Source organism: Vulpes vulpes, chromosome 13, assembly GCF_048418805.1.
Source record: "Vulpes vulpes isolate BD-2025 chromosome 13, VulVul3, whole genome shotgun sequence".
Classification (NCBI taxonomy): Eukaryota; Metazoa; Chordata; class Mammalia; order Carnivora; family Canidae; genus Vulpes; species Vulpes vulpes.
In genome coordinates, this window is record NC_132792.1 from 114,916,721 (window position 1) to 114,933,912 (window position 17,192).

The window sequence follows — 17,192 nt, forward strand, 5'->3', positions numbered from 1 at the left end:
GCCTGAGCACCTGGTTTGATGGACAAGACTAAGAGAAAAACAGGCTAGTGGTGGGAGACAGGGCACAAATCAAGAGTTCTGTCAGACATAATTATTAGGCTTTAAATTTCCAAAGAGATATGTTGACAAAGTAACATCCAAAACTTTGTGATACATTCAACACTTGGAGGGTAGAAGCATATGGAAGATATTTTGTCCATTTAACTAAAGGATATCACTCAGAAAAAGAAGATTAAGAAAGAGAAGACCCAAGACAGAGCCATAGGATCTTCCAATAGTTAGATGCCTAGCCGAAGAAGGAAAGAACCACAAAGAACAGATGACAAGGAGTGGCTGGAGAAGCGGGAAGAAAAGCTAAGACAGGGCAGTGTGCTGATAACCCAGACAGAAAGTACGTCAGTCCCATTGGAGCATCCAGCTGTCAAATGAAGGGAGCGGGGAACGGCCATAGATTTGGCAAGATCGATGTCATTGGTGAAGTGGACAGGAGCCACTTCGTGGTATGGGGAGAACACACAGCAGATGGGAGTAGGTTCAGGAAAGAAAGGGGTAGGAAAGATTGGGCATAGCCATCTCCTGAGAAGTAATTGCTATGAAGGGGAGCAGAAAAATGGGGTAAACTAGCTGAAGGGGACATCGAGTTAGAGAAGGAGAAGGTGTACGTTCTTGTTGTAGACTTACAAGAATGATGTAGGGTAAAAGGGGAGACTGAGGCTGCAGGAGTGAAGACTTAGAGACAGATTGGATCCTGAAGTACAAGAAAAAGAATTGGCCTAATAAAGAAGGAGGGAGGGATCCCTGGGTGGCGCAGCGGTTTGGCGCCTGCCTTTGGCCCAGGGCGCGATCCTGGAGACCCGGGATCGAATCCCACGTCGGGCTCCCGGTGCATGGAGCCTGCTTCTCCCTCTACCTGTGTCTCTGCCTCTCTCTCTCTCTCTCTCTCTCTCTGTGCGACTATCATAAATAAATAAATAAAAATTAAAAAAAATTTTAAAAAAAAATAAAGAAGGAGGGACATTTTCATTATGTGACAAAGGCAGAGAGAAAGTTTGTGGGAGCCGGGCCATTAGAGTGTGTGGAGCTTATGGTTGGGAAAAATGAGGCATCTTGCATCTCATCATTTCTATCCTTTTTAATGAAGTCGAGCAAGGTGCTCAACTAAAGGGAAGCAGCTAGTGAAGGTTTGAGGAGAAAGTGAAAATGTGAAATAGTTGTCTCAGCAATTTGGAGAGTTAGTCTGCCAGGGCTGTGTGGTAAGTTTTTCAGGCAGTCTTAAATGCCCATTGGACATCCATGGTCATCAAGGTAGACCAGTCAACCAGATCATGTGACTTCATGTTTTGTCTAGCAGTTTACCGGGTGTGGAAGACACAGGGTGTCAGGTGTCTGCGGTGGCTGATACCTTCAAGAAAACTAAAGTTCAAGGAGAGTCATTACCTGATGTAGCTCACTCAGCTTGTTAGTATAAGCATTAGGATTTGCACCCAGCTCCATCTGTCTCCAAAATGCATGCTCTTCCTAAGGAAGAGGCCAAGAAGAAAGAGGGCACAAACAACTGAAGGCTCCATCTTCACGTGATGACGTCCAGAGTTGCTCAAGGCACTTCAGCTGAATCCAGGACCACGCATTACTTATTTGTGCCATAACAGCCACCTCCTACAAGGCCAGACTTCAAAACGTTATCATAGCCCAGGATACGTACATCTCAATGATATTGATGATGTTGTACATCTCAAAGGCAATGCATGATATTTTCTAAGGATGACATTTTGTTTCGTTTTCTTGGTTTAAGAAATAAGGAAAGATCTAAATTATAAAGTTTACTATTTGAAACAAACTATAATACTTTAAAAAACTTGTTTCTCAAAGATTCACCCCTAAATTGAACACCTTATTCCCAGCCTCAGATAAATGGGCCACTAGAGTCTCCAAGGAGCCAGGAATGGCAATGCCAAGGAGACGGAGACAGTGGGTGGCACTGTGGCCAGAGCTAAAGAGACAATGTAGACCTAAGGATGAGCATGGATTCACCCTTTGTCTCTCTTATCTTCAGCCCACTTCTTTCCAGTGCCTTGAATTCCATCTTCAGTAGGTGGGACCTCCCGGTCTTCACACTTCCCTTCAACATAGCGGTGACCCTGTACCTGGCAGCCACAGGCCACTACAACCTCTTCTTCCCCACGACGCTCGTGCAGCCCATTTCTTCAGTGCCCAACATCACCTGGTCAGAGATGGAGATGTCCTTGGTAAGTGCCCCAATGACAGGTGACCTTGCTTCCACCACATGCCTTCTTGATAACCAGTCTGTGGATTACCTAGGTTCCCTGTTTCTCTAGGTGCATCTCCACCAGATGATCGTCATGGGAGAGGATAGGACAGGGAAGGGCTGCTGCCGCCTCCATAGGTTCTTTTACCAAACCCTTACTGAAGACCTGTTATGTGCCAGGCACTTTATCAGACACTAGGAATAAGGGAGTAAGAGGACAACAAGCTGTCTGCCCTTTTGAAGTGTCCACTCCACACAGGAAAACACAGTAAACAAGCTCACAGACAAGTGCTAAATTGATAATACACAATGGTGGGGTTCAGGGAGAAATACTGAATAAAATGGATGGTTGGGGGAAGAGGCAAGACACTAAAATAAGAGTTGAAAATTAGGATTTTGGGGCACCTGGGTGGTTCAGTGGTTGAGCATCTACCTTTGGCTTAGGTCGTGATCCTGGAGTCCCAGAATTGAGTCCCATATCGAGCTTCCAGAGAGGAGCCTGCCTCTCCCTCTGCCTGTGTCTCTGCCTCTCTCTGTGTGTCTCCAATGAATAAATTAAAAAATCTTAAAAAAAAAAAAAACAGAAAAGGAAAGAAAATTAGAATTTTAAAGATATCATCAGTAGAAAATGGGGATGAGTTTTCGTGTACTTTCCGTATCAGTGGCTCTCAGGCAGGGGTGATTTTGTCCTCCTGAGAGGGCAAATGTCTGCAGATACATTTTTAATCATCTTAACTGAGGGGAGGGGTGCTACTGGGATCAAGTAGGTAGAAGCCAGGGATGCTGATAAATATCCTACTATGCACAAGACAGCCCTCCCTGTCACAAGAATTATCCAGCCCCAAATGACAATAATACTGAAGTTGAGAAACTCTGCTTTATATCCAACTATCATAAGCGTGCATATTCATTTATTCTACTGATGTCTAGACACCAGAGATGAGGCGATATAATAAAAATCTAACATAAGATTACATATATAGAATTGCAACATTTGGCCTTGTTAATGGACAACATAGATCGCCAAGAGCTCACACTAAGGCAAGCTTGTTACATACCAGACACTGTTCCAAGCCCTTGGCTTCTGAAATCGTTTAACCAACCCTCATAATAGCCCAATGCTGTTAACTTTTACCATTATCCCTGTTCACAAATGACAAAACTAAGGCACAGAGAGGGTTAGCTGACCAGGGTCCAACTGCAGCTTGTGTGCCTGAGCATAAAACCCAGGCAGCCTGATGCAGAGCCCAGGCTGTGACTGCTACCCACTTCGTCCCAAGCAGGACAGGCACCTCCCAGGAGCAACCACAGTGAGGCAAAACCCTCTGCTTCTCGGTGCAGTCCACCCCTCCTCACTGGGTCTCTTTATTAAGTGCTGGAGTATTCTCTACCTTCCTCAGAAATCCATCCCCCTCCATCTTTCACCCATTGGTTCTAGCTCACCTTTTTAGTGTAATTCAGAATATTGTTTCCAGGATTGCCTTTTCAATGCTTGCAGACATAACCTATGTCCTTAATCCTGTTTATGCAGTCTGATTCCTGAGCCCTTACTACCCAGCGAAGCCCATTGTCTACATATATTTAAATACCCAGCATGTCCCTGCTGCCATGTGCTGAGCTCCAGGGCCACCGCTCCCAGGGCGAGGCAGGCAGCACAGGTCCTCCAGGGCTGGCCACACTCAGCTCTGAAGCCATCAGAAAAGGAAAGTCTTCCCTGCCCCTACTGCAGATGCTGCTGCAAAAATTTTGAAGATTTTGTCATTTTAAAGTTTGTCTGGGGGCCCCAGGCAGGAGTAGGATTAGAGTCAGGGTTAGGGCCTAAATCCAAGAGGATGGAAAAGACAGTGCCCTGCATTGAAGGGAAAGCCCACCCTCTCAAGTGGAAAACAGCAATGGGAGCAGGGGTAAAACCCTAACTCTGCTAGGACCCAGAGGGATCCTCATCTGGCAGTTAGGCATATTGTCTTAGGGACCCAGACCTGCTGTCCCCTCAAGGCAGGGTCCAAGTGACAGCCGCAGGGGCATGTGGCACTGCCAGAGGGAAGGGCCCACGGAGACCCTACCCACCCCCACTAAGATGCTGTGCAGTCCAGCACCAAGGGGAATACGGAAGGGAGATAGCCACGGGCAAGAGATGCTTCTTGTTCATCTTCAAAATAAACAGGGCAGCCTGGGTGGCTCAGTGGTTTAGCGCCACCTTCAGCCCCGGGTGTGATCCTGGAGACCCGGGACCCAGTCCCACATCGGGCTCCCTGCATGGAGACTGCTTCTCCCTCTGCCTGTGTCTCTGCCTCTCTCTCTCTCTCTCTCTCTCTCTCTCTCTCTCTCTGTGTCTCATGAATAAATAAATAAAATCTTAAAAAATAAATAAATAAACAAACAAACAAACAAACAAACAGAAAGTGGCAGGACGCAAATCCACAGGAGCCCAAGCCCACTGTCTGAGCTCCCGGACATGCCACTACTCTGACACTCGGCTCCTTTTCATCCCCACCATGCAGATCCCCACACCTCTGATCTCCTCTTTAAACCAACCATGGGAGTGACTTCCTTTTTATTTGTCAGGCCTGTCGTTGTTACTGGAGAACTGTCTGGAATAGAGAGCAGGAAGGGGCCTGGGGCTCAGTAAATTTCCATGCACACCCTACTGCCCTTCACACCTTCCCCACAGGGTGTCGGGAAGGAGGTAGCAGGGAGGGAGGTAGCCACAGGGCCACAGTTCACCAAGCTAAAATATGGATCCCAGCAGAAGAAGCTGCTTTCTGAACACAGACTCCATTCTGTGGCTGCTTGCCCCTCATTCCTCTTGTTCTTAACTGCTTGCACTTCAAACCTGTGTTCCCAGAGGGGAAAGGGGAAGTAAGAACCCCCTCAGCATCCTGCATTCCTGAGACTTGGAGAAGTCATGGAGTATTTACTGAGTAGTTCTCTAGCCAGTTCCCCACATGAAGCTGGGTTCCCTGAACTGACACCGAGCCTTCTCAGGGCTCCTTTAAATCAGAGGCACCCCACCCTGTCACTCCTGGCAGAAGGCCATAGGCTCAGGCCCAAATAGTGCCTGGTGATCAAAAGGCCACTCATCCAGAGACAAGGATGGGCAAAGCTTAAAAGCTCTGTGGAATTCCTCAAAACACTATTCTCTAACGAAATCACACTGACTCCGGAATTGAATCAGTTTGTTAAAAAATTACAAAATTTCTCCCAAGGGAAGATGTGCAATGAACCCCCAACATCTGCAGTAGGTCAGATATAACTAACCAAGTGGTCCCTAGAGTCAATGGCATGTTAGAATCTCCTGAGGCTCTGGTCAGGTACATACCAGTTAAATCACAATGTCTGGGGAGAAACCAGGCATCAATTTTATTTTTTTAAGGATCTCCAGTTGCTTTCAATGTACAGCAAAGTTTGGAAACCTCTGAGCTAAGCAAGACATACTTATTAAGCATCTAATATGTACCTAGACAAAAAGGAGCCTTGCCCTCAAAGAGGTCACATGACCTAGGAATGAAGTAAAGACTGCAGGATTTTAAAGCTAGAAGATCATCTGCTAGGGCAGCCTCCTTATGTTACAGAGGCGGACACCAGAGCCCAGCATGAGGAAGTGACATACCCGTCATCAACCATGAGCTCATGCAGAGCCCCCTGAAATCTGGAGCCCTCAGCTCCCAGGCCAGTGCTCTCCCTGGCCCGCCAGTCTCCCTCCTTTCCCTCTTCCCCTCCTCTATCAGAGCTGGATGGCTCAGCTTGAGCAGAAAAGGGCCATCTGGCCACAAAAGTAACCATCTCCAATTATACCACCACCAAATGGCTCTCAGGCTCAGGGATGTTGGCTTTGTTCTGTATTCCACTGTTGCACACATTAACCTTTCTGCTGAATGCTCCCTGAGCAAGGGAAGTACCTCCTCCTTCCCAGAGCCCCCAAATACCCTAGGGAACACTGAATATACAGCAACCACTTATAGACAAAGGGTCAAATTCTGAGGCTTTAGCCTGGCTTTTGCCACCAATGAGCTGGGTGACCTTGGATTAAATCAATCATCAGAATGACCTAAAATATTTCCAATATTCCTGGAATACTTGTAGGATTTTAGAAGGTCTAAAGGAAATACCTTAGGGCCCCAAAAGCGCCAGAGGCAGTCTAGAGAAGAAGTTATCCTCTGGTCCCCTCAAAGCTTCTCCTCTCTCAGCAGAAGCCGTGTATCCCTCAGAAGCACTTGTGTTGGGGGCCCTGCTTTGCATGGGGGATGCCAGATGCCTGCTAGGTGGTGGAGTGAGGAGTGATTTGTTCCAGCTGGTTTCCTTCCTCCCAAGTTCTCTTACATGCTGGAGGGTCCCGGCATCCCCCGTTCCAGCCCATTACCCCCACCAAGAATGGCTCAGTCCTGACCCCAAGGCCTGCGCTTTGCGTTATGTGCCCACGCTCCAGTAACCTGGATTCTGTTGACTTTGCAGCTGCTACAAGCCATTCCCATCGGGGTCGGCCAGGTGTACGGCTGTGACAATCCCTGGACAGGCGGTGTGTTCCTGGTGGCTCTGTTCATCTCCTCGCCACTCATCTGCCTGCATGCAGCCATTGGCTCAATCGTGGGGATGCTAGCAGGTAGGAGAGAGTCCCCCTCTCTGCAGGGAGGACGTTGGGATAATTTTCCTGAGGTCATTTCACCACTGCACATGGCAAATACTCTAGACCTATTATCTTCACTGATGTTTTTGAACACTGTCAAGGATAGGGACTTATTTTTCCCTTTCTTGAGTCTCCGAAGGGAGCAGACTGCAGCAGCAGGATATATGGAGAGACACAAGGGACTGAAGACCTGATTGGCCTGCTAACTGAGCCCCTGGGAGCTGAGCAATGGGAGGAAGGGGAGGGTAATTCAGAGAAGGAGAACAGCAAACCACGGGGTATAAACGATCCAGCACTTCGAAATCTCAAGTAAACTAAAAAAAAAAAAAATCTCAAAACTTGTGTCGCTATTTGACAAACATGCCTTAATATTTCTCCATGTATGCATATGTGTGTATATGCATTTATGTCTGTACATGTGGACAGTAGAGCCAGAAATTGGAGTTAGGCATGTGGGACTAGGATCCTGCTGGCTCATTTCAATATTTTTCAAAAACATCTTGGAAGCAGAACTTAAAAGATTACTTGAAAATAACTTCAAACTTACCAAAAAATTACAAAAATAAAAATGGGACGCAAAGCACCCATACATTCTTCACCTGATTCACCCACTGTTCACATCCCACCCTCCTGCTACTGCTATATTATTTCTCTATCCCCATGTTTCTACATGTGCACATACATACTTTTCCTCCGCCATTGGAAGCAGACCTTTCTTAAGTGAAAACGTTCTTGCTAAAAATGCAGTTGCTTTGGCCAAAGGAGTAGGGAAGGCCAAGAATCCCAAAGCCTTGACCTCCCCTCACCCTGGAAATAGTCATACCCCTGTGTGAAATCTTCAGAACACCATTTGGAAACCACTGCTCTCTTCCTGTTTCCAGCTACTGAAGACCATATGCCATTTGTAGAGGCTCCTTTGATGGGAGGCGGGGAGGGACTGGAGGGAGATGGAAGGAGCGAAGCCACCCTGAGGCCTGGCACCAGCCACAGGGCGGCTTTTGTGCTGGGACCTGGAACTGCCCAGAAACATCACCCCTTGTCCCACAGCCCTGACGGTGGCCACGCCCTTTGAGACGATCTACATGGGCCTCTGGAGCTACAACTGTGTCCTCTCCTGCATCGCCATCGGGGGCATGTTCTACGCCCTCACCTGGCAGACCCACCTGCTGGCCCTCGTCTGTGGTGGGTATTTGGGGGAAAGCTGGCAGCCAAGTCTTCTGCTATTCCTTCCTTCCCTCCCTACTTGATGATCTGAAACCCATGGGGGACCACTGATCGGAACTGAGCAGCAGCAATACAAGGACCTGTGGCTTGGGTCCCAGCACTGGGGTACTTGAGGTGCCTCTTCTGTCAAATAGAGTCACAACCACACCTACAGCAGTACTGTAGGTGTACAAGATCACATATGCACTTCCTAATGTGCTAGTGGCAGTGTTCTGATGTAATAACTTTTCATCCCACAACCTTATAGAGCACCCCTGAGTGCCAGGCCCTAGGCTACACATGGGCAAGGCAGTGGTGACCACATCCTCATGAAGCCACATCTGGCACATTAGGAAATGTATAATCACATGATGGTTAAGGCCGTGATATCTGAAAAGATTGTTGGAAAGACCCAGTGAGATGATGTACCTGGGAGCACTGAGGTCTCAGAAAATCATTCCGTGGGAGCTTGATTCCCATGGAGCAAATAGTATGCCATCCCAAATGAAATGGGCTACAGGCCTTATTACAGTGGCAGCCCAGCACCACCTGTGAACTCAATCCTCCCAAGCCCACTAGCAGGCATCAATTATCGGCCCATTTTACAGGTGAGAGAATGAAGCCCAGAAGGGTTCATGAACTTGGTGTAGAACACAGTTATTAAGGGCAGAGGCAAGATTCAAACCCCATCCCCATCTTTTCCACCAGTCTTCCTGCTCTGGAGTTGCTTACATTCTCTGTAAACAGCAGGACTTTAATAAGCAAAATTAGAGACATGTAATGGACAGAGTACCATCCAGAAGAACTTTTTTGTTGTTTTTCTTCCCCACTTATGTGCGGAGACTGTAAATGACTTCCATGTCCCTTGCATTCCCCTCAGTGGCCAGCAGGGAGACAGTAGACTTGGTAAATATTCTTTGAGTCAAAAGTGCCAGATATTTTGAGGCTAAGATTGTAACTGCCTTCGGCCTTCAGAGAAGTGGCAGATTCTTATGGCTAGAACCATCTGGGAAGGCTTCGGGCAGAGCATGGGGTTTATCTCAATACCTCCAGGGTGGGGATGGCTGGGAGGGGGCAGGAGAAGGTTTTCTGGACACAGAACAGAAAGAGCAAAGATAAAGGGGCAGAAGGAGCTTGTTCAGAGGCACAGGGGTGTGGATGAGCACCCCTAACTGTCCTGGAGGCCACATCCTAGGGTGAACTCAGATGCCTGGCTCGTAAAGACAAGCTCATGGACCAGTAAGGTCCAGTGGGGTCTATCGTGGCTGCTTAGAATCTTGGACAGGAGGAGACTTGTTGGGGGCTCATGTAGTCTGACCCCTCACCCCCCAGACAGACTCTCCCCAAGGTCAGTATGGACAAACAGAAGATGCTTACTGAGCCCTGACTCTGTGCATGAAAGTGGGGAAGGGAGAGAAGGCTTTAACCTCTGCCCTGGGAACACCATCTGGTGGGAGAGTGGCTACACCTACCTGCAAAGATAACCACCATGGTGGTTATGTCCAGCAAATATGCCAGATGTCAGGGTATGGTGCAGACATGGAAGCTGCTAGAGACAGGATGGGACCCCTGCCCTTGGGGAGAGGTGGAGGCAGACCCTGGGAAGCTGACTACATAGTGCTTGTTTTTCCACAGCCCTGTTCTGTGCATACATGGGAGCAGCCCTCTCCAACATGATGTCAGTGGTAAGTTTGGACTCTCCTGAACATGCCACTCCCCAGCCAGGGCTTGAGGACATTTGCAGTTTGTGGAAGAATACTGAGTGTGTTACGGTAGCTAGTCAATGTCTTTGTCAAGGTTTATCGAGGGTTTGCCCAGAGAAGGACTGGCAGTTGTATTTGTGTTCCCCTGGCTGTGTGTGTGTGTGCAAAAGAGTGATACAACCAGCAGTGGAGAACCTAGATGGGCAGATGGAGGTGTTTGTGTGTGGCTAGATGTGGGAAATCATCCCAAGGCTGAAGTTCAGCTCCATCATTAAAAGATTCTGATTGTGTCCAAAGGTACCAACATCTCAAATGCCTAGATCAGCTACTCTGATGTTATGAACCCAAAAATCAATGTCATCACTAGGGAAGGATCCCCATCCTCAACTCCTACCCCATCCTTCTCCCCCAGGGTCCCTAAAGCCTAGGACCACTTTCAGACCCCAGTGCTACTTCTTCCAGGTTGGTGTGCCACCAGGCACCTGGGCCTTCTGCCTCTCTACCCTCATCTTCCTGCTCCTGACAACCAACAACCCCGCCATCTACAAGCTCCCACTCAGCAAAGTCACCTACCCAGAGGCCAACCGCATCTACTACCTGAAAATGAAGAGCAGTGAAGAAGAGAAGTCCCCCAGCGGTGACTAGCCAGAAATGCTCTTTGCCTGGACCTGGTGTCTGCTCCCTGTGGTCTCAGCTCTGGGTCAATCTACCGCAGCACTCACCTCTTGTGCCTCTCCTTGCACCTGTGTAGAACCAGACACACCTGTACCTCCCTTCCCCAATGCCAGTTTCTCTCTCTGCCCAAATAGCCACAACTATCCATACATGACATTAGAGGAAGTTGGTATGAGCTTGCCAGAGTTTTCAGAAGTAAGGCATGTGCTTTAAATGTCATTGTCTTAAAAACATTTCTATTTAGTCTTTTGGAAAGATGATTACAAGATGATCTTTGAGCATGTTTAACTGAATAATAGATGCTGTAAAACTGAACTTGCTAAGTGGTTCCCAGGTGGACACAGAGTAGGTGGAAATTCAGGAGACACATGCAAAGAATTGAAGGTGCATCAGTGCACTGAGCTAATGGCTGATGAGCACACCCAGCTTTACATAAAAGAGGGGAATTTCTCATGGATAGAGTTTTAAAGTCCAAACAGGGACAATCAGGGCACTAGGGTGTCTAAATAGGAAGTCTCACACATTCAGTGGTCAGAGGAAGGGCAAGCTGATATCTTCTAGCAGGAAACAATTAATAAAAGTTAGATTCTGTATCTGATTTTAACTATAAAGGATAAAGTGGTGAAGGATAAGCATGTCTCAGCATAAGTCAAACCAGCAACTTTGAGCAGAGATCCTGGTTGAAAAAAGTATCTGAGCTCAGAGGGTGAAAAGCTGGGGCAATTTATCTCATTTTCCTGTTTGCTTGTGGGTGTTGGAAGTTTTATGAGGGCTGTGATACTTAAAACAAATGGTTAGCCTGAGTAGAAGGACAAACTGTGATCCATGAAGTTCATAATTTGACTTCCCAATTACATCATTAGCCTACATTGTCTTTATTTATATGTATTATCAGGGCTCAGCAAACTTTTTCTGGAAAGGGTCAAATAGTAAATAGTTTTGGTTCTGGAGGCCTTACTGTGTCTTTAGCAAAGACTCACCTGCATCATTGGAGCATGACACAGCCTTAGACATGAGCATGGTTGTGTTCCAAGAAGACTTTATTAAACAAGCAAAACCTATATTTGGCCCACAAGCCTGAGTTTGCCAGTGCCTGACGTGGATGCTCCCCATGAGAATGATCAGGAGCTCGTGAGCAGAGGGCAGGCCCAAAAAGACGCCACCAAGTTCTTTACCACAGACACCCACATAGCCTTTATTTGCTGGGTTATAGTGGAAGATTTTTAGGAAAGTGAGATTAGTATGACGGGATCAGAAAAGTCTGCTCTGAGGCTCTTTGACAGACCCAGCATACAATGGGCTACACCAGGCGCTCCTTCCACAGTAATGTCTGGGAACCACCCCTCCTCTGTCCCCTCACTCTGTTTTCACTTCTGCCAGCAGATGCACACCAGGAGAGGAAGAAGGAGTTTCCAGCAGGAAGAGCAGGGAGGCTCCTAGAATCCCAGGCTTGAAGGGGAGCTTTGAAGGCCAGATGGTCCTGCCCTTCTGGGATTCATGAATCCCTCTCTACAGAGGACAGAGGCTTCAGTTCCCTGCTGGGCTTCCAGACAGGGCTCAATTACCCAAAAGGGAGGGGGACCCCCCCAAATATTCTAACGAGAGATAACAGAACCAGATAACCCCATTCATTCATTCGTTACGGACAAACTGTGCCCAGAAATCTGCTTTCCTTTCCTTCAAGCCCATGAGACGCTCCACCCCAAGAATGGGATCTGATGGGAGCTGGGTTTTAACCTGCTTTATATTGGATTTCCAGGACAGGAAAACTATTTGGATATAAAAAAATCCTTTCAGTTCACTTAGACCAGATTCTCTCTTCTCCCTTCCTTTCCTGCCCCACGTCTCTGTCGTCGACAAGGTCACAACTATCTTGGTTGCTTTTTTTCTCCCACATCCCTGCTTCCACCCCCATAGAAATTAAATGTTAAACTGCTTTGCCAGCTGCCAAATTCATGTGAGGAAAAATGGGTAAGAGCTAAGTGATTCAGAAGAAGGAAAAAGCATGTCCAGCAAGTCTGGAAACACCACTGGGCCTTAGAAATTCTGTAATACACTATGATCCATATGACCAGATATTTATGTAGAAATAGGAAAACATCTACTCATTTGAAATAAGAAAGAACTGCCTGGATGAAGTATTACTAATCACTGAATTCACTTGCCAAGAGATGTCGTCTAGGAATAATGAAATGTTTAAAAAAAAAATCTTTTATGGCTAAGAGGCAGAAAATTGATGGTATTTCCCAAATGTGGTCAAATAAGCTCCTCCTGGAGCAGAACAAATCTTATTAAGCCAGTCTGGCAGGCAGATGCTGCATCTCTCTTGTGGGCATGGAGAAGGGTGGGGCAGAAATGCAAATCCCCACTCCTCTAAGAAAAGTCTGCCCCTCGCAGGTCAACCTGACCAATGGCCGTGGAGAGATGCCCAGAGGTCCTCTGAAGTTGCCCAAATAGTGATAGGAGGTTTGGAGAGCTCTCTGGAGTGACCTTGTCCTGCCTTGACCAGCATCTTCCCATCCCACTGATGAGTAGGATGGATCAGTAGGGGGGCAGAGGCCTTAACCACAGAGACACCACCGACGAGAGATTGCACAGGAGTGAGTCGCCAGGATAGAAGGGAGGAGAGCTTTGGGGGCCACATCCAATCCATTGGATTGCCCCCAATGGGGCAATCGCCCCAAACTCCAGACAGCAGCTTTTAGGTAGACACATAATAGTGAACACAAATATGGCTGAACATAAAGTCATTACAGAGAATAGGAACGTATGTTGGGCAGCAGGGGCAGTGGAGAAGGTGCTGCCCAAAACTGTCCCTAACACACGCCCCTCTCCCTCTCTCCACTGTCCCTTCCCCAGATCTCCTCATCTCCTCCTTCTGACCTCATCATCTTGCCCCTCCTCTGCTGCCATTTCCATCTGCCTTCTTCCCCAGCAGACGAGGGCTGCTGTCTCCCATGAAACTCTTGTCCTGCTGTACTTTTAAATCTTCCATCTTGACTCGTCTTTTAATTTCTCTGATAACCGACATAGTTGAGTTTTCTACTTTCTCTTGGTCAAACTTCAGAGTTTGTTTGCAAGGGAATAATCTGTTTTCTTTAGATTTACAACACTGTTGCCATGCTGTTACTCATTAGTCTCTCTTACGATGATTTCAATCTCTCCTGTATGTATGGCTATATCTTTCCAATCTTACGGAATCTTGCTCTTTCTTTTACTTAATCAAGTTCATGATTTTTAAAAATTTTATTTGAATTCAGGGGATCCCTGGTGTTTAATGCCTCCCTTTGGCCCAAGGTGTAATCCTGGAGTCCTGGGATGGAGTCCCACATCAGGCTCCCTGCATGGAGCCTGCTTCTCCCTCTGCCTGTGTTGTGTCTCTGCCTCTCTCTCTGTGTGTCTCTCATGAATAAATAAATAAAATGTTTAAAAAGATAATAATAATTTTATTTGAATTCAGTTTGCCAACATAAAGTATAACACCCAGTGCTCACCTCATCATTGTGATAGGTTTTTATTGACTTTTTCAAAGAAGCAGTCTGAGATTTATTTGCCCTATCTCCAGTTCTGGTTTGTTTTCTATTTTGTTGATTTTTTTCCTGTTTTTTCCTATTTTTTCAAATGTAAATGTTCCTTTTTCCTAATGTTTTAAAATTAATGTGAAATTTCTTCATTTTAGATCTTTCTCCTTTAACAACAAAGGCATTTTTTAGGCTATTAATTTTCCTCTGAGTATAGCTATAGCTGTGTACTGTAGTTTGGGGAATAAAGTATTCTACTTTGATCAGTTTTGAATAGTTTGTAATTTTAGTTTTGATTTCTCTTTGATCTGAAAATTATTTAAGAATGATTTCTTAATTCCTAGCACTTGGGACTTTTTATATTTTTTAACTTTCTATACCTAGTTTTACTAGATTATGAGTAGAGGGGATGGCCTGTAAAACCTCTATTTTAAAATTATATGAATTCTTATTTGTAGCCAAGTACTTGGTTGATTTTGGAGATGCAAAATGCAAATTTTTTATTTGAAGGAAATATATATTAAATTGATTTATTAATTGCATCATTTAATTTTTCTATGTGCTTATTTATTTTTTGTCTATGGGATCTTAATTCTGAAAAGGGTTTATTAAAACTCAACTGCAGGGCACCTGGGTGACCCAATTGGTTAAGTGTCTCTTAATCTCAGTTCAGGTCTTGATCTCAGGGTCATGAGTTCAAGTGCCACATTGGGCTCCACACTGGTATGAAGCCTACCAAAAAAAAAAGAAAAAATTTTCAATTAAAATTATATAGTTTCATGAAACTCTCTTTGCATTTCTATAACATTTGTCTCATATATTTATCAGCTGCATTGTTTGGTGCCTATGGGAAATGAGTCATTAATTTTTCATAAATGTTCTCTTTCACTATTTATACACTGCCAATTTTTATCCTCATTCATGCTTTTAACCTCATTCCAACTTATCTAGCATTAGAGTTGCCATACCTACTTTCTTTCTAGTGTTTTCTTATCCCTTTGTTTCAACATTGATCATTTTCTTTTCACTTCTTAAGAATAGCATTTAGCAATGTTTTATATTTAACCTAATCTTAGTGTATCTGTAATTTAATAAGATAGTTTAACCTCTTCCTATTTAGTATAACCATCAATATGTATGTCTTACCTATTCCACTGTACTTTTTTTTTTTACTATTTATTGGTTATGACTGCTTTGCTTTTACTTTCCTCATTTTGCAAGTTTGATCCTGTTGCTATCTTTTTCTTTGTTCATTTGGAAGGTCTACTTTTCCATTTCCCTAGATGTTCCTACTTCTTTCCCAACACTCATGATCAAAAGTATATTTCTCTATTATGTAAAAACAAGATGCCAGATAGTTTACCCTGACAAGAGTTGCCATTCTCTGATGGTCCTTCCCCAACCCTAAATAGCTAAAACCCTTATACCACTTTCACTATTCTGCTCCCTGAAGCCCCCATTCTTATAACACTTTTACTTCTCTAGTATCACCCACCTCTGGATCTTGCTGAGATCATTTATTTCCCTTGCCTCTTATTTGTGCAAGAATCCTTACTTTGCCCCTATGTACCACATTCCCAGTAATTCTATCATTGTCCATTTGGAGTTTACGATATATAGAGAACATGTTACTTTCTGTCACTGTTTCCTCTATTCTTCACCTTTCCCTGGTTTGTGATCTCTGCTCTGATTCATTTATTACTTGTTTAGAGCTCTTGCTTGAGAATTGAGTATTTTGTTCAAATACTAGATGAGAGAATATGGATGACATGTTCTTTGACGCTGCACATCCACAAAGTTTCTTTCCCTTGCAAAAGAATGGCATTTTGGCTGGTGATCCTTCCTTGGGCCACAGCCTTTTCTTCAGCTGTCTATAGCCATTGTCCTTCCATTTTATGGCTTCCAGATGTTACAAATTTAAAAATCTGATGTCAATCTCATTCTTTTTCCTCTGTAAGTAATCTATTCTTTCTAAAAGATCATAAGATTCTCTCCTTATCAGTAGATTTCAGGAATTTTATTAAGTCAAGCCTAAGAGTGTGTCTTGTCTCATCAGTCCTGCCTTTCAATCCACAATGTCAAGTCCTTCTTTAGCTCAGCAGCTTTTCTTCTAACATTTGTCTGATTATTGCTCTTTCTCCGTCTTTTCCTTCTATCTCTGGAATGCCTATTATCCACGTGTTCAGTCTCCTTGAGCTCTGCACCAAGTTGCTTATCTCCTTCACAATTTTCACCATTTGTATTTTTGCTTTGCTTTGAGATATTTCTTCCATTTGATCTTCTAGGCCACCAATTCAGATCCCAACAGTAACCTTTCTTTTCTTCAATTCAAGAAATAAGTTGAATTCTTTAGTTCAAAAATCATGTGTTTCATTTCAGAAAATCTATGGGATTTTGAATCTTGAATCTCCATGTATGTTTATATTATTCTTCCGTTGTGCCCAAGGCCACTTGCCAACTCTCGTGAGCGAAGCCCCTAGAAACTCTGCCTTATGGTCTGACCTCATTCACTTATTCATCCAGAAGACATGTATGAGGAACTGTTAATATGTTACTCAAGACTGTGCTTGACAACAAATCGGGAAAGAATCAGCCCAGTTCCTGCCTTCAAGGAATTCATTTTATGGGAATTTGCCTGGCCGGGTGAGTAGTCTCACCTGAGGTGAAGATGAGGGTAACACAACAGATTGCCTAGGCTGTGTTAGTTTACAGCACCAGTTTCATTATCTTGAATGAATTATCTGGTTGGCTTGGTCTTCTGTTCAGGAAAAATATCAAGCTTTTGATGTTAGGGGTCCCAGAAAGATTTCTGTGCCTTGTCTCTTGTCCTTTATCTTACCATTACCTGATGCCCAAACATTCCCACCCATCCCCTCAGTTCAACGCTTTGAACCTGTTAAAATATAAACAATCCTGGGAAGGTAACACAGTAAGCATGATCAGTCATTTGCATCTTAGGTTGTAGGAGTCATTTCCGAGAATAGTTGAGATAGAAAAGGAGGAGAGAATACAAAGAAAAAAATGGGTAGAGTACTTTGAAAGAGTCTTTGGCAATTGAGGACATGCTAGATGAGTCTAAGGTGGGTAAATGAGGTCTAAAGCCCTCTTATTTTATCATAAATGATGATGACACTGTTATATTTGGCTTGGAAGAGAAAAAAATGGCTAGGGTCATGGCTGTCTGCAGTGTGGAGTAATGA

The 17,192-nt window shown here is 44.9% G+C and overlaps 1 protein-coding gene across 3 annotated transcripts in view; it reads left to right on the forward strand.

The window, feature by feature from the left end:
- Positions 1 to 17,192, forward strand: part of SLC14A2 (solute carrier family 14 member 2) — a 487,566-nt gene that overhangs the window by 447,548 nt on the left and 22,826 nt on the right. For 2 of the 3 annotated variants that reach the window (XM_072732278.1, XM_072732277.1), the window contains 5 exons: positions 2,054 to 2,246; positions 6,719 to 6,866; positions 7,938 to 8,072; positions 9,729 to 9,778; positions 10,259 to 13,906. In XM_072732278.1, the coding sequence (XP_072588379.1) occupies positions 2,054 to 2,246; positions 6,719 to 6,866; positions 7,938 to 8,072; positions 9,729 to 9,778; positions 10,259 to 10,441 (709 nt within the window). In that variant the 3' untranslated portion in view covers positions 10,442 to 13,906. Of the gene's footprint in view, positions 1 to 2,053; positions 2,247 to 6,718; positions 6,867 to 7,937; positions 8,073 to 9,728; positions 9,779 to 10,258; positions 13,907 to 17,192 lie in introns of those variants that run through there. The other variant, XM_025996872.2, reaches the window with a different exon arrangement.